We start from the raw sequence: 26,721 nt of genomic DNA on the forward strand, positions 1-26,721 counted from the left end.
GAGGGACTTTTAGTTCTATTCTTCTTGTTGCCTAGCCAGTCCTGGAGTCTATCAGGGGTGACCAGTATCCTGGTCCAAGGGGCACGCTCTTCTGAGCATTTTGCTATACAGCTTGCGAGTGCAGTTCTGAAGACTGTCAGATCTCTGGATCCGGCCGGCTTCCTCGCCCCTATGCACCATTTCTGCTGCAGAGGCAAAACTTGCAGGCTGGGAGAGCGCATGGTTCAGACACGCACCCATTTCGCCAGCCATAATTGTAAATCTTCAGTGTTCCTCTCATTCTATTTCTTAGAACGGCAATACCTTCTATATGCATTATATATAGTAGAACTGGATCCAACTGTAAACCTGGGGGCCACATATCATATCTGACAGGTCACTGACTAATATGGGAACACTTAAATAGGGTTGTCTATCTTCAGGAGCGGCACCGCTCTCCTGCCTCTTAGCTTTCTGTTATCCACAGTGAGCTGTGCGCTCTCATGAAGATTTCCAGTTATGGCTGGCGAAATGGGTGCGTGTCTGAACCATGTGCTCTCCCAGCCTGCAAGTTTTGCCTCTGCAGCAGAAATGGTGCATAGGGGCGAGGAAGCTGACCGGATCCAGTGATCCGACAGTCTTGAAAACTGCACTCGCAAGCTGTATAGCAAAAAGCTTGGAAGAGTGCGCCCCTTGGACCAGGATACTGGTCACCTCTGATAGACTCCGTTGGCTCTACCTGATGGTTATTCATCATGTAACACGCCATCGCTGCTCGGCTGATACATTTCAGGATTCTTCATTTACCTGGCATAACTCTTATCTTCATTGCACCTTATAGGTCATTAAATCTCTGTAGATATATTTTGCAGAACTGCTTGATACCTTCCTTCTCTGACGAACCTAGGATAAAATAATTGTTTTTCTCCTATTTGAAGTCGATTACTTTTAAATTCGAAGTGTTCTTGAATTCAGATGTCATTTGTTTTTCAGGTCATCGGACTACTCGATGTCTTTACACCTTCTACTTCAGTTGACACTTTTAATGAAGTGTAAGTATTTTCATGCCATGGTGTACACGCCTGAGTGATTGTTAATGCAAAAAGTCCAGACGAGTTATGAGTACCGGCGACTATTTTTGGGGGTGGAATTTTAATGCAATTTTGCATTACCTTGAGAGAGCACTAGATGGTTTATTAAGAATTCTGGTGAACCAGGCTTGCCATTGCTATAATATATAGGTGTATGTACACTGTCACATCTTTTGGGTGGCTTTTTAAAGTCTTGCCCAGCTGCTTTTTTCTCTCCATGAATTACCCTGTACAAGCCGCAATGCCAAAGCTTGTATCAGATCGTGCGATCAGATGATCCTTTAGGGTCTACCAGGCATATCGGTGAAAAACTGAATAATAATCCTAAAAATGCAATGTCTTTCAGAGATTTTTATGATTTCTTGGGGGACAATGTATGTAACATACATATATTCTCATTTCAGTTTTAAGATCCCAATTCCTGTGTTTTTTTTTTTTTTTCTATAAACCATTGTAGCTTGCACCTAAATTGAATATACAAAATAACTTTTCTGTTTTTTGTCTACCTCTCCTGTTTCTATAACTGATAGCTGCTGAGCTAAAGTCATACCTCCTGCTTTTTACAGGTCATCTTTTTTTTTTTTTTTTTTTGTCACTTTTGCAGTGGAGGGATTATCTCACAAGACAACATGGGTCTCGGGCCTGTCTCCATACACGTGTGCTAAATGGCCTATTCCAAAAATGTAAATGCAACTCTGTAACGGGGTCATTTAGCTTGGTGTCCCCTCCTTTACACAACTTAGGCAGTTTTGAGTAATCAACATGTGACCACTCATGCAATTTTCATATTTACAGTCACATGTCAATTAGCTTCTCTGTGTGCAGTAAAGAACTGCAACCCCTGCATCAATGAAAGACACAGTAAGAGAAGCTAGTTGGCATGTGACTGTATGAAAATTGCATATGAGTGATCATTTGACTCATGGAACCAGCAACAGAGCCAATTCCTGACCGTGAGCATATTACACAATTTTAGGAGTTGACATGCTACAGTGCTTAATTTTATAATTAGTTCTTGTAGCATAAATACAGATGTAGTAATCCTGAAAGGGGTATTCCCATCTCCAAGATCCAATCCAAATATGTAGTAGGTGTAATAATATTAGCAAATACCTCCAATTAGAAACGTAGTAGAGTTTTTCTGATTCACCAGGTCTCTTTCCTCATGTGCCGGCATTGCAGGACCTTAGGTATCCATGGGTACGACCACTGATATAGTGACAGCTAGTTGATAGTGGTCATAACCATGGATATCTAAGGTCCAGCAATGCCTAGACATGAGGAAAGAGATATGGCTAATCATGAAAACTATACTACATTTGTAATTGGAGGCATTTGCTATTAATAATAATATTACACCTACTACATAGTGGGATTAGGATCTTGGAGATGGGAATACTCCTTTAACTTGTCAAACTGCGCAATAAAGGGAATCTGTCTCTAGATTTTTTTTTTCCATCTAATCTGAGAGTACTATTATGTAGAGGCAGAGACTCTGATTCCAATGATGTCACTTACTGGGCTACTTGCTGTAGTTTTGATAAAATCACAGTTCTGTCACCAGGATATTATCACTAGAGGACTAGTAAACCTGCTGCCAGGTAGTCAAGCATATTCATGAGTTCTGTGTAACACTGTCCCGACCACTGATTGACAGGTTTCTGCCCATAGACAGTTTACACAGAAAACTGCCCATCAGTAATGAAAGCGGGGTTATACAGAGCTCCGCATTCAGAGATCTGCTAGATCAGCAGCAGATACATTTTTTTTTTTTTTTTTTTTTTTTTTTTTTTTATTAAAATTACAGCAAGCCGATTAGTAAGTTACACCGCACTGGAATTTGTGTCTCAGTACCTACATCATGCTGCTCTCAGATTACATAGTAGAAATATGGTGACATATTCCCTTTAACATAGCCATGTATCAGGTTATCTGGCTAGTTGTGAATTGCTACATGTGCATAGAATCAGATTCAATAACAGTGCAGCAATACATCGCCAGAACTATCATCAGTAAATGATTACAGATCCAGAACTATCATCAATACGTGAATTCCCAAGCTTAGTACAGCAATCAGTTGCAATGTCAGACCTGCCCCATATTCATTTAAATAACCTACACCTACCAGTATGTCATTAACATTGATAAGTAGATACTGGGAGCCATCAAGCCATCCTGACACACTGCCCTTAAAAGTAACAGGGTCGTTATTACATCCCTGAAAAAAAATATCGGCCCTTCCCTGTGCCCCTGAATAAATAATTGCACTTCACTCTGCTCCCTGTCCTCTCCTATAAAGTATTCCCTTCACACCATCCTGCCCTTTCTGATCTACAACCACCACACTGCTACACTATCCCCTGTTGTTAGCCATAACCGCCACACTGTCCGCTCTTATTGGCTCTAACCGCCACACTGTCCGCTCTTATTGGCTCTAACCGCCACACTGTCCGCTCTTATTGGCTCTAACCGCCACACTGTCCGCTCTTATTGGCTCTAACCGCCACACTGTCCGCTCTTATTGGCTGTAAGGCAATGTTCACACGTTGCAGAATTGCCGCGTCAATTTTCCGCAGGAATTCCTTAATTCCATTCTGCGGGAAATATGCGAGAAAACCGCATTTTATTTCCCGCCTATTTCCCTTGGAAAAACTAGCGATTTGCAAGCGTAATTAGCTTGCAGAATGCTAGCGTTTTCCAAGCGATCTGTAGCATTGCTTGGAAAACTGATTGACGGGTTGGTCACACTCGTAAAACATAGTATTTGACGAGTGTGACCAATTTTTACTATTGAGGCGGCCTATGCAGAATCAGTAGTAAAAAGATCTAATGTTAAAAATAATAAAAAAAATAAAAAATCCTGTTTTTTCTCACCTTCCAGCGTTCCCGATCATCGCGATGCTCCCGGCAGGTCCCGTTCCCAGTGATGCATTGCGCCAATGACCTTTGACGTCGCCGCTACAGTGTCGCGAGACTGCGACATCATCAGAGGTCATTGGCGCAATGCATCACTGGGAACGGGACCTGCTGACGCTGCGAGGGACATCGGAAGGTGAGAATATGACCATTTTTTTTAATTTTAATTCTATTTTTTACAGGGATATGGTACCGAGGGCCAGGAGGAGAATCTCCTCTCCTCCAGACCGTGGGTACCATCCCCAAATGTTCTGCTTACTTTTCGCATGGTGTGCACAGCCACATGCAGAAAGTAAGCAGAATAATGCATTCCTATTGGTGCGGATTTTCCCACCAGTCTGCACAAAGAATGAGCGTGATGCGTAATTTTCTGCGATTACAAATCCGCCGTGGAAAAAACCGTAGCATTAGCACAGCATGTGCGGAATGCCATAGGAATGCATGGGATGCTTTTTTTTTTTTTTTTTTTTTTTTTTTTTTGCGTTTTCACAGCAAAATCGTGCGTTTAAAATCGCAGTGAAAACACAACCTAACTGCCACATTATCCAATCTGATTAGCTGTAACTGCCACACTGTCTGTCCCTATTAGCTGTAACTGAGACACACTATACCTATCCTCAGTGTCCTCCCACCCTGCACTCTTTCCATACATGGCTCCTCTTCACATTGTGCCTCACCCCATACTGCCCAGTCTCTATACTGTGTCCCCCCCCGCCCATTCTGTCTCCTCAGACTATTTTCCTCTCAATAAAACTCCCCTGTATCTCCTGTTCTATTTGTGTGCTTATCTTCCATACATCCTCTCCAGGAATGACCTCACTAGCCCTGGAGGGGTTGGGAGGTGTCAAAATGCCACCCACTGGGAGACACCTCATATTGTGGAATGAAGTGAGATACTAATCCCCCATACACTGCGCCCTGTGCATATGCAATGCATAGGTCCCCACCTCCAAGTTACGCCCCTGCCATCAGGAACTGTACATGATATTAGGCATTATCCATATACTCCACTGACACTGTCACGTGAACATGACTTGACCATTGCTAGCAATCACAGGGCTCAGTAGTCCCATGCCGTCTACATCGGCATCACTGCTAAGTCCATTGATTGGATACGATTGTCACTTGATGTTAATGTAGGGTCGTGGGCCAAAACAGAGACCAGATGGAGGCAGGTTCTGGGTGCAACAGGTCCAAGTTTATTCCACTCGCCGTCCGCCTGACGGCCTCTGCAGTACACCGCACTTCTCTTCACCTCACGGCCCTCCGTTTCTAGGGCCCGTTATACACAACGTACCTTCACACTAGGGACGTACATGCACGTACCGTCCCTTCACTGTTCGACGCTCCTGACAGGTCCGTCACTGTGGCCGCCTTAGGCCCGTAAACCAACAGCAATTTTACTGGTCAGGCGTCGTGTCAAATACGGTGTCCCACACCCAGTGTCATTTCTCTTCTGCGGTTCTTCCTGTCAGGACCACCCCCCTGACGTTCTCTCTCCTCAGTCCCCCTGGTTCGGTTCTCCTCAGAGTGCACAAACTGTCGGAGTCCTCCTGTCACTCGAGCTCCCCATGGGGACTGGAACTTTCTGGAACCCTCCCTCAGTGTATATATACCTTTCCTGGTTCCCTGTAACTCCGCCCCCCATGACCCAATGGTTTCCTAAGCTAATGTCAAGTCCTTTGCTCACACTCCTCCCTGCCCTCTAATGGTCAACCCTGGTACTGCACGTCCTCAACACTTTCCTAGCTGTTTCCCCACTGTAATAACTGACACCTACCTACACTGTGCAGACCTTTCCTTTACTCTGACTAGTCCGTCCATCCGTCAGGTCACCTTCCCTACATTAACATCACTGCTGCATCTACAGTAGCAAAGACTGGAACAGTGGCTGATTGAGCAGTGTTTTAATAGAGTGGTCTTTATTTGTATGCACAGGAAGCCAATGGATTACAAAAAAATTCAAATAGAAAACCAAAATTGGCCAGCTATAACATCAGGATCATTATTTTGTTTCACAAATTCCATAAATCTGCTCGAATATTGAAATAAAATAATCAATGTCTCCTGATTAACACGTCAGCCCCACTAAGTGTTGGTTTACACTCAATGGGGCTGACTTACTAGAGCGGTCCTACTTCGTAGCCCAGTGCCCACTGTCCATGTTCTGATAGGCAGACACTCGGTGGGGCTGACTTACTAGAGCGGTCCTACTTCGTAGCCCAGTGCCCACTGTCCATGGTCTGATAGGCAGACACTCGGTGGGGCTGACTTACTAGAGCGGTCCTACTTCGTAGCCCAGTGCCCACTGTCCATGTTCTGATAGGCAGACACTCGGTGGGGCTTATTTACTGAAGTGGTCCTAATTCATAGCCCAGTGCCCACTGTCCATGGTCTGATAGGCAGACACTCAGTGGGGCTGACTTACTAGAGCGGTCCTAATTCGTAGCCCAGTGCCCACTGTCCATGGTCTGATAAGCGGGTCTGTAGACCTGAACTAACTGCCTTCTAAATTTGTCTTCTGCTCCAAAGTAAACTTATGTGTGAAAGTGGGAGGTACCACCAGCGGGATACATTGAGAATAACATTGTGCTGGTTTTATAAATGGCTGCCTGTACCTGTAAGACTGGGACAAATGCTACAACTTGCATTATGTATGTTTGCTTATTACTCACACATTCGAGCAGACTAACCGCTTCGTCATAGTCAGCAGGGTGGAGGTGATGGCAGCTTCACTCCAAAGGCCTGAGACGCTACCGGTCACTAGACCAGCTCCTCTTCTGGGCTGATTATGGGACTTGTAAAGACTATTTATAAGCACATCAAACCAGTCTGTGTTTTGTATCCCCACAAATCTGTGCGACTGTATTAGGCTAGTTTCACATTAGCGTTTACGGCCGCAGCGTCGGGCTGCAACAGCCGCCGCTAAGCCCCGCCCCCTGCCGCGCCACCGCCGGTAGCTCCGCCTACAGACGCAAGACGCTGCATGCGTCCCCTATCTTTAGCACTGGGGACGCAGGCCGTGTGCAGTATTCATTTGGCGGCGCATGCGTCCTTTTGACGCTGCACCGAGCGTACCAAATTGCAACCTGTTGCGTTTGGCGCTGGTCGGCGCAGCGTCAAAGACGCATGCGCGCCAAACGCATACTGCGCTCGGCCTGCGTCCCCAGTGCTAAAGATAGGGGACGCATGCAGCGTCATGCGTCCGTAGGCGGAGATACCAGTGGAGGCACGGCAGGGGGCGGGGCTTAGCGGCGGCCGTGCGCAGCCCGACACTTCGGCCGTAAACGCTAATGTGAAACTAGCCTTAGATGTACGAAGTCAGTAAAGCCTTCCTCTGCCATAAATATGTGATACATGGTTTTATACAAAGAGATAACTGACGATGCGATATTAACTGCTGTAGAGGAAGCTTCTCAGGATAATGATCTAGGAGGTAAAGTGCCGAGTATGGCGGTGCTGTTGTCTCGTGCTATAATCTTCTTACGTGTTTCTTTTCTACAGGTATCTAGTAACCAATCTAATGGGAGCTGATCTAAATAACATTGTGAAGTGCCAGAAGCTGACAGATGATCATATCCAGTTCCTTATATATCAGTTACTTCGAGGACTAAAGGTGATACATCTTTCCCCTACACATCTGCTAGTAGCTGCGTTCTTATGGTCTACATGAAGGAAATGGCCACTCTTAATATTGGCTTTCCATATTTTGGCACCCGGTAATTGAAGGACTCCCTATTTATCATGCTTACTTGTATAGTGCCATCATATTCTTTATATACATTTTATATACATTATCGGCATTATGGGGCTCACAATCTAGATTCCCTATCCCCATGTCTTTGGAGTGTGAAGTACCAGGAGGAAACACAAACACGGGGAGAACATACAAACTCTTTGCAGATGTTGTCCTTGGTAGGATTTGAACCCAGGACCCCAGCACAAAGCAGCAGTGCCAACCACTGAGCCATCATGCCACCCCTGCACATTTTCACTTAGCCCTATAAAGTGGACCTGTTATGATCAACCCCCAAACAACCAACAAAACAATATAATCTCTTTATACTGAACATGCCAGGAGGAGCCATATAAAATGGGTCTAACAGGGTTTTACCAAATGTAAAAAAAAAAATTTTTTTTTTTCCTTCTAAATTAATACCACTTGTCCATGTGATGTATCTGGTATGACAGCTTAATTTCAATAGGTTCAGAATTGAGTGTTCTTTAATTTCCTGATATATTTTTATAGTTATCAGATCTGTTTTTTCATTCAGATCTCTAAACCCCCTGCATTGGCATAGCCCACCAGTAGAGGGCGCATTGTAGCCTGGTATATACTGGTAGACCTTGAACTCAGTAATCCATCTGCAGGTGACTAGCATGGAGTCTATTAACCCCTTAACGACCAGGGGTATTTTTGGTTTTACATTTTCATTTTTCCCTCCCCTTCTTTCCAGAGCCATAAATTTTTTTATTTTTCCGTTTATATGGCAATTTGAGGGCTTATTTTTTGCGGGACGAGTTGTACTTTTAAATGACATCATTGGTTTTACCATATCGTGTACTCTAAAACGGGAAAAAAATTCCAAGTGCGGTGAAATTGCAAAACAAGTGCAATCCCACACTTGTTTTTTGCTTGGCTTTTTTGTTAGGTTCACTAGATGCTAAATCTGACCTGCCATTATGATTCTCCAGGTCATTACGAGTTCATAGACACCAAACATGTCTATGTTCTCTTTTATCTAAGTGGTGAAAAAAAATTCCAAAGTTTGCTACAAAAAAAAAAAAATTTGCTCAATTTTCCGAGACCCGTAGCGTCTCCATTTTTCATGATCTGGGGTCGGGTGAGGGCTTATTTTTTTCCGTGCCGGACTGACGTTTTTAGTGATACCAATTTTGTGCAGATACGTTCTTTTGATCGCCCGATATTGCATTTTAATGCAATGTCTTGGTGACCAATAAAACGTAATTCTGGCGTTTTGAATTTTTTTCTCGCTACGCCGTTTAGCGATCGGGTTAATGCTTTTTTTTATTGATCGGGCGATTCTGAACACGGCGATACCTAATATGTGTATGTGGGATTTTTTTTTTTTTTACTGTTTTATTTTGATTGGGGCGAAAGGGGGGTGATTTGAACTTTTAGGTTTTTTTAATTTTTTTTTTTTTTATTAAACCTTTTTTTTTTTTTTTTTTTTTACTTTTGGCATGCTTCGATAGCCTCCATAGGAGGCTAGAAGCTTGCGCAACCCAATTGGCTCTGCTACATATGGGCGATGAGCAGATAGGCCATATGTAGCAGATTTACTGCTGTGCCTTCAGTGCCGACCACCGAGTGGCGCTGAAAGCCATATGTCTGGAACAACCATAGAGGTCTCATAGAGACCTCTGGCTGTCCAGGCAACATGACGCCGACCCCCGATCACGTGACGGGGGTCGGCGATGACTATATTTCCGGCCCGGCGGCCGGAAATGCTATTTAAATGTCCGCTGTCAGCTTTGACAGCGGCATTTAACTAGTTAATAGGCGCGGGCAGACTGCGATTCCGCTCGCGCCTATTGCGGGCACATGTCAGCTGTTCATAACAGCTGTTCATAACAGCTGACATGTCCCGGCTTTGATGCGGGCTCAGCGCCGGAGCCCTCATCAAAGCAGGGGAAATGTCTGATGACGGACTGTGTCCGTCATTGGACATTAAGGGGTTAAATCTCTGAGTCAGCAGAGGATTTTGAGCATAGTATCAGTAACCAGCTCTGATCGCTATAAAAATACAATAACTGGTTTCTCTAGGACTTTTGTATTGATGCTATCCTTAACATAGTTTACATAAAAGGAATTGGTCAGCAGGATCAATCGTACTAATCCGTCTAGATGGGCATGTAGGTCATAGGAAGCAGAATAAAAAGACACCTTCATATCTGTGATCTGATGCCTCATTCCAGAGAAATCCATCTTTTTCTTAATATGTAAATGAACTGTTAGGCTATGTGCCCACGATGCGATTTTTAAGCGTTTTTGCCGCGATTTTCGGTGCGAAAACTTTTAAAAATCTTGTACAGAACGCCCCCCATGCATTCCTATGGCATTCCGTACATGCTGTGCTAATGCTGCGCTTTTTTCCGCGGCGAAATCGCAGCATGAGCATTCTTTTGTACGGAATCGCAAAGAATTGCTGCGATTCCGCACCCATAGGAATGCATGAGAACCGCTTACTTCCCGCATGTGGCTATGCCCACCATGTGCGAAGTTAAGCGTTTCATGTGCGGTTGGTACCCACGGTGTGGAGGAGAGGAGACTGTCCTCCAGGCCCTGGGTACCATACCCCTGTAAAAAAAAAAAAAAAAAAAAAAAATCGGGGTATATTTACCTTCCGACGTCCCGCGCTGCCATCCCAGGCCTCGGCGTTCCCAGTAATGCCTTGCGGCAAGGCCCTGTGATGACGTAGTCTCGCGTGACTCTAGCGGTCTTGCGAGATCGCTATAGTAACGCGAGACCAACGTTATCACAGGTCTCGCAAGGCATCGCTGGGAACGCTGAGGCCCGGGATGGCAGCGCCGGGCGCCGGAAGGTAAATATACCCCGATTTTTTATTTTTTATTTTTTTTTTTTTATCATTTTTAACATTCTATCTTTTACTATTGATGCCGCATAGGCGGCCTCAATAGTAAAAACCTGGTCACACTTGTCAAACACTATGTTTGACGAGTGTGACCAACCTGTCAATCACTTTCCAAGCGATGCTTCAAATCTCTTGGAAAGTGCTTGAGAAAATCGCGGCAAAACCGCGAACAGAATCGCGATTTCTGGGAAGGAGTCCGGTTTTCAGTGTGCGTTTTAAAACGCTACGTGGGCACATAGCCTAAAGCTATATGGGTCAGACACAGATCTGCGTGGCAATCAACCTCCAGACGTTATTTTAACCCCTTCAAGACCTTTAATGTATATTTACGACAAAGGTCGCGTCCCTACCTTAGATGTGAGCTCACACGCCAATCTCACATCTTTTCCCGCGCTTGTTGCTTGATTTAATCAGCCATCAAGTGCCTTTAACAGTCGATGATATTTTGATAGATTGAACATCGATACCAAAGTGTATAATTTTTTTTTTTTTTTTTTTTTATTTTTTTTAAAACTTTCACACTTACTCTGTCGCCTTATTGGGGGACACAGAACTGTGGGTGTTATGCTGCTGTCCACTAGGAGGCGACACTATGCATAATCTGAAAAAGATTAACTTTGGCTCCTCCTCTGCAGTATACACCCCTGGACGGCGTCAGCCTCCTCCAGTTTTTGCTTAGTGTCGCAAGGAGGCACACCTAAGATTTTTTTTTCTCTCTTCCGTTTTTTTCCCTAATTTTTTTTCAACGGATTACAGATCAAGAAAAGCGGGTCTCCAGTGAGACTCCCGGCATGGCTCCCTCCTCTGTCCCCTATTAAGGGGTACCCGGTTGAGGTCGAGATGGCTCTTCCCCATGTCGCTCCTTCCCCAGTCCCTCGGGTACTGGTTTGAAGTTGTGGTGCCCAAAACTGGACACAATATTCCAGATGAGGTCTGACCAAAGAGGAGTAGAGGGAAATAATGACTTCACGTGATCTAGACTGTATGCTTCTGTTAATACATCCTAGAATTGCATTTGCCTTTTTTGCTGCTGCATCACACTGTTGACTCATATTCAGTCTGTGATCTATTAGTATACCCAAGTCTTTTTCACATGTGCTGTCACTTAGCCCTATTCCTCCCATTCTATATATGCTTTTTTCATTTTTATTGCCCAGATGTAGTACTTTGCATTTCTCCCTGTTAAAAACCATTCTGTTAGTTGCTGCCCACTTCTCCAGTTTATTTAAATCTTTTTGAATCCTCTCTCTCTCTTCTCTAGTATTAGCTATTAGCTATCCCTCCTAGCTTTGTGTCATCAGCAAATTTAATCAGTTTACCCTCAATTCCTTCATCTAAATCGTTGATAAAGATGTTGAACAATACAGGGCCCAGGACAGAGCCCTGTGGTACCCCACTTGAGACATTCTTCCAACTGGATGTGCAGCCATTTACGACCACTCTTTGGGTCCGATCACTAAGCCAGTTATGAATCCACCTAACAGTTGCCTTGTCCATTCCATACTTAGTCATTTTTTCAATAAGGATTGTATGAGAGACTTTGTCAAATGCTTTGCTGAAGTCAAGATATACTATATCTACAGCATTTCCTTGATCCACCCAATCAGTGATACCGTCATAGAAGGAAATTAAGTTAGTCTGACATGACTTATTAGTTAGAAACCCATGCTGACTCTGTTTAATCACTTCATTCTTATCCAGGTATTGACATACATGTTGTTTAATAATTTGTTCAAAGATCTTTCCTGGTATAGAAGTCAGACTCACCGGCCTATAGTTGCCTGGGTCCACCTTCTTCCCCTTTTTGAAGATAGGAACAACATTTGCTCTTCTCCAGTCTTCTGGCACTTCTCCTGTTCTCCAAGAATTTTCAAAGATTATGGAGAGGGGTTCAAAAATTTCTTCTGCTATCTCCTTCAGTACTCTGGGGTGTAATTCATCTGGACCTGGAGACTTGAATTCATTTAGGTTAGCTAAGTGTTTCCTCACTATCTTTCTGTTTATAGATATCCTGGATTCTTCTATTCCCTTAATAGGACAGTGAATAACAGTTGATGTTGCATTTCCTTTCTGAGAGAAAACAGATGCAAAATAGGAATTTAAAAGTTCAGCCTTCTCAACATCCTGTCTTACCATTTCATCATTTTCATCCTGTAAAAATCCTATAGCATCTTTGACTTTTCTTTTACTTTTGACATATCCCCAAAATCCTTTATTATTGCTTTTGACATCTCTTGCAAGCCTCAGTTCATTTTCAGCTTTAGCTAATCTGATTTGTGCCCTGCAGGTTCTGCAGACAGCATTATATTCTTCTTTAGATATGCCTCCCTCTTTCCATTTTATAAACATTTTTTTCTTCCTTTTTAGCATGTGCTTAAGTTCTGTGTTCATCCATCCTGGTTTCCTTAAATGCTTCCTATTCTTCCCTCTTTTCGGAATTGTTAACAACTGTGCTTTGAGAATTTCATTTTTCAAGATTTCCCATCCTTCCTGGACATTTTTGTCTTTAAGGATATCCAGCCATTGGATCCCTCCAATTCTCTTTCTGAATCCCTTAAAATCTGCCTTTCTGAAATCTAACCTTGACGTCTGAGTCTTCACAGGTCTTCCACCTCTAGTAATCCAAAATTCTAAAATAGCATGGTCGCTACCTCCTAGGGTCCCAGCCACTTTTACCTCCTCAACCATTTCCTCCCTGTTTATAAGGATTAGATCCAAGGTAGCAGTTCCCCTTGTTTTCTCCCTTACCTTTTGGAAGATAAAGTTGTCAGCAAGAGAGGATAAGAATTTCCTTGACCTGTTAGTTTTGCCTGAGAGAGATTCCCAACAAATGTCTGGATAGTTGAAATCTCCCATGACAACTATGTCATATTTTTTGGAGAACTTGGCCATCTGATGCATAAAGAGTTCATCTATATCTTTGGCTTGCACAGGCGGCCTGTAGTAAATGCCTACAATGGTGTCCTTTCCATTGTTCTGTCCTTGTATTCTTACCCAAACAGTTTCCACAGAACTCCCAGTCTCTGAAGCTTCAATCTCTGTGCAGATATACGCGTTTCGAACATACAATGCGACACCCCCTCCTCGTTTATCAAGTCTGTTTCTTGCAAATAAGTTGTATCCTTCTAGTCTTGTATTCCAATCATGTGTATTGTCCCACCAAGTTTCAGTGATTCCAATTACATCATATTTCTGTTCCTGTGTTAGTAGTTCCAATTCTCCATGTTTGTTGCCCATGCTTTGTGCATTAGTATAGAAACATTTTAGTTTGTGATTGGTTTCTCTTTCTCCAATATTTTTATTAATTAGATTCTTTCGTCTTTGTTCTTCCTTTCCACTTCTAATAGCAGAGTTCTCAATAGCATTTGTCAGGTGTATGGCTTTTTCTGGTCTTTTGCTTCCCTTCCCATGTTGTTCTAGTTTAAAGCTCTCCTTACAAGTGTAGCAAGGCGACTTCCAAATACATGCTTTCCAGTCTTCGTAAGGTGCACCCCATCTCTAGCAAGTAGTCCATCGTATAAGTAGTTCACTCCGTGATCCAGAAATCCAAATCGTTGCTGACGGCACCATCGACGTAGCCAGTTGTTCACTGCAGAATCTTATTCCACCTCCTTGTTCCATGGCCATCCACTGGGAGGATGGAAGAGAAGACCACCTGCGCTCCCAGGGGGAATTCGACCCTCCCCCGGACAACCGTGCCGTCCTGGAGCCCTTCTGGGCATGAGCTATCAAATTTAGGCCGCGGCTTCGGCCTAGCCGAAGTCGCCGCCTTATTCCCGCCCCCGGCCTGCCCCCCGGATGAAGAAAAATGACATTACAGTGTCATAGAAGGGGCGGATCGAGACAGGAAGGGGCGCGCTTTTACATAGCTCCGTGCGCCCTTTTCAGCTCTCCGCCCCCTTCCCCCTCCACCTCAGAATCCGGTGGCCTTCTTGCTGCACCTGAAGAAACTGAAGGCAGCACAGCAGTCTCTGGGGGGTACAAGACGTGGGATTTATCAGCGCTGGACCTAGGGGGAGCACCGGTGGGGTAAGATCACAGCTGGGTTCTTTGTACTCAGCTGTGAGTTCCTGTAACCTATAACGCGCCCCTACTCCTCCTTTCCTCTGCGTAGATACCCCTGTAGGGCCTCTGCGAATAGGTACTATGTCGGGCTCAAAAAAGGACCAGGCAAGACTGCTTTTACGCAGTCTGCACAGCCTGCAAGGCCACTCTCCCCAGCGGCAGCACGTACCCGCACTGCCGGGACTGTACCCAAAGAACAGCAACGCTTCTGCGGCCGCTACTGCGCCGGAATGGGCGACTCAGATGTCGCAGTCTATGACAAAGTCTATAGATAACCTGACCTCCACAATACTGCAGGGTCATGTCTCGACTATGAACGTTACCCAGCAAATGGACGTCTGGTATCAGGAACAGGCCGCTTACGACAGTTCGAGACGTAAGCGGACCCACAGGTCGCGTTCATCTGCGTCCTCACATAGCACTCGGTCGTCCCCCTCCAGGGAGAGGCACAGTGGCTACAGGTCACGGAGACCGTCCCCTGATAGAGATAGACAATGTGGATCTCCACAACGATCCCAGACCACAGAAGACTCAGAGGGCATATGTGACTCCAACTCAGATAACGAAACAAGGAGCGCTCTGCTCCCTTGTCCCCCTAGCAATACTGCGCTAGTTGAGGATATAATCTCTTCCATCCTTCAGGTGCTAGACTTTTCTGATCCAACCCCTGACGTACCAGAACACAAGATTTCCTTTGAAAGTGTTCAGAAACCATCTGAGGTTTTTCCTGATCACCCGGAATTTCAAAAAAAAAAAAATACTTTCTAAGCATTTTCTGAGAAAATGCCAATCGCAAATACTTGAAAGCAAAGTACCCCTTCCCACAGAAGGACACTAAGGATTGGACAGATCTGCCTAAAGTGGATCCTCCAGTCTCTAGGCTGGCAGCACAAATGCTTCTCTCGCTGCCGGACAGCTCAACCCTCAAGGACGCAGCAGACAGACAGAACGCATGGGTCGTTCAATCTTAGAGGCGGCAGGTGCCTCTTTGGCTCCTGCATTTGCTTCAGTTTGGGCAGCCAAGGCCATTATGGCCTGGGCTGATCTATTACAACGGCCTCCAAGCTTCAAATCCTCAGCTGTTGGACCAGGCGGTGCAAATTGCAGTAGTGGCAGATTACATGGTCCATGCAGCGTTGGATTCTGCAAGAGGGGTAGCGGAAATAGCATCAGATCAGGGCTCGAAAGCCAACTTCAGCCAAGATTTACTATCGTACCTGGAAGGCTTTCTTCACATGGTGCGAATCTCGTGGGCACATCCCATTCCCCTATTCTCTTCCAAAGGTCCTCGGTTTCCTTCAGTCAGGCCTGGACGCCGGGCTATCCCTGGGCTCGCTTAAGAGCCAAGTGTCAGCGCTTTCAGTGCTCTTTCAGAGGCATATTGCTAACAAGCCGCAAGTGAAGACTTTTCTCCAAAGGGTTTCTCGATTTGGTTCCCCCCTACAAACATCCGTCGGAGACGTGGGACCTCAACCTGGTCTTGACAGCACTACAGACACCTCCTTTTGAACCCCTAAAGGAGGTCTCACTCCGCTTTCTATCACAGAAAGTGGTTTTTCCTGGTGGCAATCACCTCGCTACGCAGGGTGTCTGAACTTTCAGCTCTTTCCTGCAGACAACCCTTCCTGGTTTTTCATCAGGACAAGGTGGTTCTCCGTACAGTGCCATCCTTCCTTCCGAAGGTTGTGTCCACCTTCCACCTCAATGAGAAAATCTCACTACCATCTCTTTGCCCGGTTCCCGTTCATAGAGTGGAGAAGGCTCTGCATACGCTTGACCTTGTCAGGGCATTGCGTATTTACGTGTCTAGGACTGCTCCCTTCCGGAAGTCTGATTCACTTTTCCTTCTTCCAGAAGGTGTTCGCAAGGGCCTACCGGCTTCCAAAGTCACCCTTGCTAGGTGGATCAAGTCCACCATTCAAGAAGCTTACCGCCTTAACAATTCTGCTCTTCCGGCCGGTATCACGGCTCACTCTACGCGGGTGGTAGGGGCCTCTTGGGCCATTCAGCATCAAGCCTCGTCACATCAAGTGTGTAAGGCAGCCACTTGGACTAGCCTGCACACATTTACAAAACACTACAGAGTGCATACCCAGTCCTCAGCGTTTGCAAGCCTGGGTAGATGGGTCCTGCAGGCGGCAGTACCCCAAATTTAGGGAACTGTCAGTACAATATTCGTCCACTGCTTCCCACCCAGGGACTGCTTTGGGACGTCCCACGGTTCTGTGTCCCCCAATAAGGCGACAGAGTAAAGGAGATTTTTGTGTACTCACCGTAAAATCTCTCTTAGCCTTTTAATTGGGGGACACAGCTCCCACCCTGTTGCCCTTGCGGGCCGTTGTTACGGTTGGGTTCTCATTGTTTGAGCTGGGTTCTCATATTGTTTGAGCTCGTTTATAGTAGCCTTCTTACAGGCATGGTTATGTTTCTGGTATATTCCTCCTAATGCTTTTGCACAAAACTGGAGAAGGCTGACGCCGTCCAGGGGTGTATACTGCAGAGGAGGAGCCAAAATTAATCTTTTTCAGATTATGCATAGTGTCGCCTCCTAGTGGACAGCAGCATAACACCCACGGTTCTGTGTCCCCCAATTAAAGGCTAAGAGAGAGAGATTTTACGGTGAGTACACAAAAATCTCCTTTTTTTTCTGATTTAAAGCTACGATCATCCAATCGCTTGTGCCATGTGTAGTAGAAATCACAATCTCCACGGGCCAGCGTTCACAGCAGATTCCCAATGACAGGCAGGGAGGATCATCAGCAGAACCCCAGCTGTCATGACAACCCATTGGCACCCCGCGATCATGTTAAAGGGCCGCTGATGGGCAAGATTAATAACGTGCTTCTGGCTGGCACATAATAAATCCCACTGTTGGTGAGAAATGTAATGATTGACGGTCTGCTCTCCTGATGTACCTATCTCACTGGTAACACCCCCTTTCATTTAAAATAAGCTCTGGAGGCAGATTCACAGGGAGATCTGTGTTCCCCCATAGATCTTAACAGCTCATTTACATATTAAGGAAACCGTGGATTTCTCTTGAATAAAACATCGGATTATAGATATCAATATATCATTTTATTCAGCTTCCTATGACCTACATACAGACAGCTTAGGAGGGTTGATCCCGCTGACAGATTCCATTTAAATACATGAAAGGATGCTCACTATTCTTTGCCCTATGAAACATGATGCCATTTATCAGCAACAGTTAATGGAGCATGTGCATTTGTTCTATGTCAGTTATGGCTTCTAAAGGCCCCGTCACACATAGTAGTCTCGCTAGCGAGATCGCTGCTGAGTCACAACTTTTGTGACACAACAGCGATCTCACCAGCGAGATCGCTGTGTGTGAAAGCGATCAGCCCCCCTGCCGGTATCGCTGATCGCTGCAAGAAACCTCTGGACATTTTTTTTCGTCACTGATCTCCCGCTGGCCAGCACGCATCGTTGTGTGTGACAGGCGGGAGACCAGCGATCAGCTGTAAAGTAATAAAAAAATAAATATTGTTGTTCTCACCTTCCGGCGTCCCGCGCAGTTTTCCCACCTCTCTCCACGCTCCCGGACCCAGTAATCCTTTGCAAGAATGACCGCGAGAACTGACGTCATCGTGGTCATTCTCACAAAGGATTACTGGGACCGGAGCGTGGAGAGAGGCGGGAACGCTGCGCGGGACGTCGGAAGGTGAGAACAACTATTTTTTATTCTATTTTTTTACATGGATCCATGGCATCAGCGCCAACGAACACAGCGATGCCGGGCGCTCGGCATCGCTGTGCTAATCGCTGGTGAAGCTGTCTGTTTGACAGCTCACTAGCGATCACATAGCGACTTACGAGCGATCCTGACACGTTGATATCGTTGTCTGGATCGCTGGTAAGTTGCTATATGTGACTCCAGCTTTACCCTCAAACAATATGGCGACATTGCTTAGAGAGATTGCATAGCGCTGATGCTGTATTTGATTTCTGGGGATGCTATGCCGAATAGGTCTTTTAACTACTGACTATAGTATAAGTGTATGGATTTTATATGGGGCGAGTCCTACAATGATTTTTATGTATGCACATACTTGGTGTTTATTGTCCACTTAATACAATTATGCACTTCATGCCTTACTCTATTCATTTTATATGTATATAAATGTAATATTTCATTGTTACGACTTATCATGGAATGTTCAGTATGCAATGCATGTATTATATTTGATATTATTGGGTCATCCGGGTGGCTCAGTGGTTAGCATTACAGTGCTGGGGTCCTGGATTCGAATCCCACCAAGGACAACATCTGCAAGGAGTTTGTATGTTCTCCCCGTGTTTGCGTGGGTTTCCTCCGGGTACTCCGGTTTCCTCCCACATTCCAAAGACATACTGATAGGGAATTTAGATTGTGAGTCCCATCAGGGACAGTGCCAATAATTCATAGAAAAAGGAAAGTCCAGCACAAGGATGAATTTTCTATCTTTATTTCATTAAAATACAAGCATGGCTGCTATAGTCATCATTGCGGTTTTTACCCTGACATGGGATAGCCGCACAGAAAGTGCCCAGGAGGTTCTGTACACGTTTCGAGCGGTATACGCTCTTAAGGCCCCTTTACATTTAGTGATGCCCCAGCGATTCCCGACCACGATATGACCCGGTCAGGATCGCTGGTGCATCGCTAAATGGTCGCTAGTGAGCTGCCACACAGGCAGATCTCACAGCGATGCAGCAGCGATACAGCGGTCGTTACTTACCTTTCAGACCAGGCGATCCTGACGTCCTCCCGTCCGCGTCCACGTGTCGCTCGTCGGCGCCAGCAGGAAGCGCCCGACGAGAAATGGAGCTGTGCGATCAGCGACAGACAGTGGGGGAGCTAGTTGGAGGTAAGTATCACACATAGCTATATCGCTGCTGCGTCACCAAATTGGTGATGCTTTAGCGATATTGCTAGCGATATCACTATGTGTAAAACCCCCTTTAGACTCAGAATAAGTGCCAATAATGTCTGCAAAGCGCTGTGGAATTAATGGCTCTCTATAAGTGAGTAAAATAAATAAAAATAAAATAATCCTGAATGATATGATCATGTTCATACTATGCTAGTTGAATTCACCTTATTGCACCTTCTATGAATGTTTGAGAACGGTTCCAGGAGGAACGGAAACATTGGTATTCGGATACTCGCTAGTAAAGGCATCTAATTATTTTTTCCCCATTTTGAAGGGAGCCTGTCAGCTTATTTTCCCCCCTGTATTTGTGTACATGTGTTTAAACACTACCACGTCCCCAATTATAAGAGTGTGTTCACACTTCTACAACCACATTATTTAATTTATGTTGCTTTTCTTTTCTACCTCAAATGATTTTAGTTTGTTTCTCAATGGGTTTTTACCCGTTATGGGCGACATTTAGGGTATGTGCACATGTTAAGTATTTGTTGCAGACATTTCTGCAGGAATGCAGCTGCATAAAACATTGTTTGCGTGTGTTTATGCCTTTTTGGAAGCTTGTTTCACAGTTATTAGAGTGGATAAATGCTGCAAAAATGCTTTAAGAATTGACATGCTGCAGATTTAAAAATTAATATTTCAGGAATATCCTTCACTTTGGGTGTGTAGCCTTTTTATACTCACTGTGTTGGTGTCTAAACAGTGACGAGCAAACGGGTAACAATGTTTTGATCTTTTGCCTTTCAGGCTCCTTATCTGAACATCCAATACTGCTTCCAACGTGAGACTACCTTAGTTATCTCATACATAAACTTGACTTGCAACTATTTGACACATGATTGGTTATGCAGAGTCTTGTTATATCCCTGCATTGTTACTCTTTTGCTCCTGGTGGTGGAAAAATCTTTTCCTTCCTGTATACTACAAAATGCAACCTGTTCTCTCATTCCCTAATAACTCAGTGTATTATTAGGTTGATTCCCAAGTGAAAGGTCACCGGTTCGAATCGAGGTGCAGTCATGAAGACGATTTCCCAAGAAAAGAGAAACTGCATCATCCAGCTCATTGATAGCGGTCTCTCAGCCAAGAAGACTTCCAAACTGCATCATGTGAGTGCCATGACAGTTGGAAGAATACGAAATGAAGTCCTTCCATCCATTCAAAAGTCAAGAGGTGCACATCCAGGCAAAATATTGGAGTCAGCAAGTCAGCTCATCACACACAAGGTCTATCCATTCTGGCGCAAAAAACATGACAGTGGAGGTGGCTTGTATGATTCGCAATGGTGAGGTCACAGACGTGCATGCAAGCACCGTATGATGCACGTTACATAAGTTTGGGATGGTGGCTTGAATAAAGGTGAAAAAAATCTCGACATCGTCGCAAGAAACGTTGGCTCAAGTTTGCAAAACGGTACGAAAAGTGGGCAGTGGAAGATTGGAAATGGGTGATATGGAGCGAAAAGACGAAAGTCAATAGACTAGGCTCTGATGGATGCAAATGGCTCTGTAAAGGTACTGTCAAACATAGCGATGTACCAGCGATATGACGCGGTCAGGATCGCTGGTACATCGCTAAGTGGTCGCTAGTGAGCTGCCACACAGGCAGATCTCACCAGCGACATCGCAGGGGTCGGGGGTCGCTACTTACCTGTCAGACGCGGCCATCCTGACGTCCACACGTCGCTCGTCATCACAGCAGGAAGCTGACGACGAGAAATGGTCCAGGACGTTCTCGCGCGATCAGCGATATCCAGCGGGGGAGCGGTCGGAGGTAAGTATCAGACAGCGATATCGCTAGCAATATCGCTATAACGTCACAAAAACCAGTGACATTATAGTGATATTGCTAGCGATATCGCTTAGTGTGACAGGCCCTTAGGAAACAAAGGAAAAAGGGGCTAAGTGAGTAATTGAAGGAACTGTGAAGTTCGGTGGAGGAAGCCTGATAATATGGGGTTGTTTCACAGCCACAGGCATCGGATACTTGACCAGGAGCAATGGTGTTCTCAGTGCTGAGCTATATGCGAGTACAAGATGAGACACTTTGTGTACTCGAGTACTATGGGTATAAAAAGGACGGCATAGTGTTCCTGCAGGACAACAACCAGAAGCATATGTCAAGATTGGAGAAGAAATTGCTCAATGACAATGAAGTAAAGGTGCCGGATTGGCCTCCACAGTCCCCAGACCTCAACCCAATTGAACACTTGCGGGTAGAGTTGTAGAAAAGGCTGTATACATACCCAAGTGAGTCGACCAGTATGCACCAACTTTGGGAACGTGTAGAAGAGACTTGGGATCAGATTTTGGTCAAAACGGGCTTGATTCTAAATGAGAGCTGCCCAGAGGGATACAGGCACTGTTAAAAGCCAAAAGTGGATTTACAAAATACTAACAAATAATACAAATTTAGATTTATTTTTTTTTAGGAGCAAAACAGGAACAATTCAGTGACATGACAAGAATCTGCATAACTAATCATATGCAAAATAGAAGTCAAATTTATGTATGAGATGGACAAGATGATTGTATATAAAATGATGGTAGTCTCACGTTGGACGCAGTAGTGGATGGTGAGATATGAAGCATTAAATTCAAAAGGTCAAAACATTGTTACCCTTTGCTCGTCAGTGTGTGTGTGTGTGTGTATATCCTAATTTAAGCAACAGTTCATTTTCTGATGACACATTCCCTTTAAGGCCGACAGAGTGATGGTGCTGTTATTTCAAGTGTATCTTAAGTCCTATTAATTGTACTCTACTTGTAGGCAGCGAAAAGCAGAACTGTGCTCTTGCAAGCTATTGAATGCACAGTTAGATCTCGCATGAATATACATGTGTTTTCAGGGCCCCTCCTATTTCTTTATCATATGTGAATACCTCTTTTATGTTCCTTTATTTCTCTTCTCTGTACAGATGACATTCACGGAGTTATCCATTAGTGTTTACCCTTACACACAAACAATGCTAGTCAGAATGTGTATTCTCTTATGTGCACTTTTCAGACCATAGTAAGGAATTGCATAAATGTCAGATTTAGAACAATATACGGTAATAACACTTGTATGTGGTGATATTGTTCTGTTGTGCTCACCTTAGCACTTCAAGTGGGAAGTTTTATCAAAAATTATTTTAGATGCTAATAAACGCTTACCATAATAAAAGAATTGATCAAAATATTAAAGGGAAGCTGTCATCAGTTTTATGCACACTTGATACAACGGGCAGCATAAAATAACATCGGGCTTCCTTATTACAAAGAACTATGTGTTTGTCTAAAATGTAAATTGCTGCAGAGCAGTATTAAAGGGGTTGTCCAGTCTTAAGCTACACCTCCACAGTCACTCTGTTGCTGCAGACTGGTGAATGCTCACTGCGCCCATGCTGCGTGCTGTGCGGATTCTGTGGCACAGCAATGATTGAGCATGTGATCTTTAATCTGAGATTTCTGTACTTATGGCCACATTCCGACTAGACCGTAACCGGCCTCTCTCAATACACTTGCATCGAGCGAGACCGAAAGTATACAAATCTCATACTTGCAGTCACATCCCCTCCTCTCTCGGCACCAGCTTCAGAGAATCCTCCTTGAACGATGTGGTGTGCGAATGTGAGGATTCACTAGTCTTTAGTCAAAGAGTGTGACTGCAGGCTTGTAAGACCGGACAACCTCTTTAAGCTCTGACCACGAGGAGAAATCTCCACAGATGGCTCTCCTGTGACTTCTCCCTGCCCTGCTCTGCTTGATTAGTCTCTGTGTGCAGATGGGGAAATAGGAGTCAACCAAATCATGCTTCTGGCTGCATAAAATCAGAGACTGATATCCTTTTAAAGGGGTTATCTAGTTTCTAATATACAGTGGCTTGTGAAAGTATTCACACCCTTGGCTTTTTACCTATTTTGCTACATGACAACCTGTGATTAAATATTTTTGTAATCCAATTTGTGTGATGCATCAGCTCTAAATAGTCTAAGTTGGTGAAGTGAGAAAAATGTAGGCATATAAATTAAAAAACATCCCAGTCTGTGATGATCCTCCCCAGAGCACCATCAAATCCCTTATCAAATGGAAAAAACATGGTACCACAACAAACCTGCCAAGAGAGGTCCGCCCACCAAAACTCTCAGCCCAGGAGGTAGGAAAGAGACCAAAGGTAACCCTGAAGGAACTGAAGAGTTCCCAAGCAGACACTGGAGTATTTGTTCATACACCACAATAAGCCATATACTCCATAGAGGTGGTCTTTATGGAAGAGTGGGCAGAAAAAAGCCTTTTACTTCCAAAAATTGTTAGGCTGTGTGCCCACGATGCGATTCTTTTTTTTTTTTTTTTTTTTAGCGTTTTTGCTGCGATTTTCGGCGCGAAAACGTTTAAAAATTGTGTACAGAACTCACCCCATGCATTCCTATGGCATTCCGCACATGCTGTGCTAATGCTGCGCTTTTTTCCGCGGCGGAATCGCATCGCGGAAAAAATCGCAGCATGCTCATTCTTTTGTGCAGAATCGCAAAGAATTGCCGCGATTCCGCACCCATAGGAATGCATGAGAATCGCTTACTTTCCGCATGTGGCTGTGCCCACCATGCGGGAAGTTAAGCGTCTCATGTGCGGTTGGTACCCACGGTGTGGAGGAGAGGAGACTGTCCTCCAGGCCCTGGGTACCATACCCCTGTAAAAAAAGAATAAAAAATAAAAAATCGGGGTATATTTACCTTCCGACATCCCGCGCTGCATTCCCGGCCTCAGCGTTCCCAGTAATGCCTTGCGGCAAGGTCCTGTGATGACGTAGTCTCGCGAGATCGCTATAGCAATGCAAGACCAACGTCATCACAGGTCTCGCAAGGCATCGCTGGGAACGGGAGCGTCGCTGAGACAGCGCAGGACGTCGGAAGGTAAATATACCCTGATATTATTTTTTTTTTTTTTTTTTTTTTTTTTAATCATTTTTAACATTCTTTTACTATTGAAGCCGCATAGGCGGCCTCAATAGTAAAAATCTGGTCCCACTTGTCAAACACTATGTTTGACGAGTGTGACCAACCTGTCAATCACTTTCCAAGCGATGCTTCAAATCGCTTGGAAAGTGCTTGAAAATCGTGGCAAAATCGCTAACATAATCGCGGTGAAATCGCGCGGAAAAAAACGCGTGATTTCTGGGAAGGAGTCCAGTTTTATTGTCCGGATTAAATCGCTACGTGGGCATATAGCCTTAGTCTTTTTTTTTTTTTTTTTTTAGTTTGCCAAAAGACGTGGGACACTCCCCAAATTTATGGAGGAAGGTGCTGTGGTTAGATGAGACCAAAATTTAACTTTTTTTTAACTCTGGTTTACTTTTTGGCTCTCAAGGTAAACACTATGCCTAGCGCAAAACCAACACAGATCATCACCCCAAAAACACCATCCCCACAGTGAAACATGGTGATGGCAGCATCATGCTGTGGGGATCTTTTTCGGCAGTAAGGACAGGGAAAATTGTCCGAGAGGAAGATGGATGGTGCAAAATACAGGGATATTTTTGAGCAAAACCTGTTTCATTGTGTCAGTTATTTGAGACTGGGACAGAGGTTTGCCTCCAACAAATCAATGACCCAAAGTATACTGCTAAAGCATCACTCGAGTGCTTTAAGGGGAGACGTGTAATTGCTTTGGTGTGACCTAGTCAAAGCCCCAGACCTTAGTCCAATTGAGATTCTGTGGTCAGACTGAAAGATGGTTTCCTCTAGTGAACAGCAATCTAACTTGAAGGAGATTGAGCAGTTTTGTCTTAAGTAATGTGCAAAAATCCCAATGGAAAGCTCAGAGACTTATCCAAAGCAACTTGCAGCTGTAATTGCTGCAAAAAGAGGCTCTACAAAGTACTGACTTTAGGGAGGGAATAGTTATGCACACTGGAGTTTTCAGTTATTTTTGTCCTATTTTATTTTTTTTTTGTTGCGTCAGATTTAAAGAAAATCAAATGGTCACAGTTGCAGACATGTTCTGTGCATGAATTGATGCAAACACTCAAAAAAGGAAAAAAATAAATTGAAATTCCAGGTTGTGAGGTAGCAAAACACACACAAAAAATTTGCCAAGGGGGTGAATACTTTTGCAAATCACTGTAAATAGCCAAAGGCTTTATCTAAAAAAAAATAAATAACCAGATGAATATTAACACCTCCTGCACAAGTAGCTCCACCTTTTCACTACTTCTTTAGATTTTTCGATGAATGAACAAAGTGTTACATTTACACTATGTTACCGCTGCGCTCGATAGCTGGGTTCAACAATCATGCGCTATAGCTATGATGGCGAAAAAAGCCTTTACACCGTATAACCCCGCCCACACCAGTGATTTACAGCCTTCTGTTTGCTGTGCAAAGGCAGAAATCTACCAGTCAGGGTTATACAGAGATTGTGAACGTGGAGGACAACATGGCAGCAGGTTTACTAATCCTCTTGCTGATAAAACAATGATTTTATTTAAACTACAGTAAGGCTGAGTTCACACGTTGCATTTTTTTCGTGTTTCCGCGGCGGTTTTAACCGCGCGATTTTGCCGCGAAAAATAAGCATCCCATGCATTCCTATGGGATTCCGCAATGCTGTGCTAATGCTGCGGTTTTTACCGCGGCGGAATCGCTTTGCGGTAAAAACCGCAGCATGCTCATTAATTTGCGGAATCGCGGCGATCCCGCACCCATAGGAATGCATTGTTCCGCTTATTTCCCGCATGTGGCTGTGCACACCATGCGGAAAGTAAGCAGAACATTTGCGGATGGTACCCACGGTCCGGAGGAGAGGAGACTGTCCTCCGGGCTTTGGGTACCATATCCCTGTAAAAAATAGAATTTAAAATAAAAAATTATTGTTATTCTCACCTTCCGACGTCCCACGCAGCATTCCCGCCTCTCTCCACGCTCCGGTCCCAGTAGTCCTTTGCGAAAATGCTCGCGATGACGTCCGTTCTCGCGGGATCGCGAAGTCTCGAGGTCATTCACGCGACGTCATCGCGAATTACCGCGAGAACGGACGTCATCGCGAGCATTTTCGCAAAGGATTACTGGGAACGGATGCGCGGGACGTCGGAGGGTGAGAATAACACCGTTTTTTATTTTTTTATTTTTTTTTTTTA

General features: G+C 44.6%; 1 protein-coding gene across 4 annotated transcripts in view; it reads left to right on the plus strand.

Moving 5' to 3' along the window:
• LOC141087706 (mitogen-activated protein kinase 11-like) overlaps positions 1–26,721 on the plus strand; it is an 83,017-nt gene that overhangs the window by 37,438 nt on the left and 18,858 nt on the right. For all 4 annotated transcript variants that reach the window (XM_073573432.1, XM_073573433.1, XM_073573431.1 and 1 more), the window contains exons 3-4: positions 973–1,031; positions 7,491–7,602. In XM_073573432.1, the coding sequence (XP_073429533.1) occupies positions 973–1,031; positions 7,491–7,602 (171 nt within the window). The remainder of the gene's footprint in view (positions 1–972; positions 1,032–7,490; positions 7,603–26,721) is intronic.

Source organism: Dendrobates tinctorius, unplaced genomic scaffold, assembly GCF_039654945.1.
Source record: "Dendrobates tinctorius isolate UK_male_01 unplaced genomic scaffold, ASM3965494v1 ptg000035l, whole genome shotgun sequence".
Taxonomy (NCBI): domain Eukaryota; kingdom Metazoa; phylum Chordata; class Amphibia; order Anura; family Dendrobatidae; genus Dendrobates; species Dendrobates tinctorius.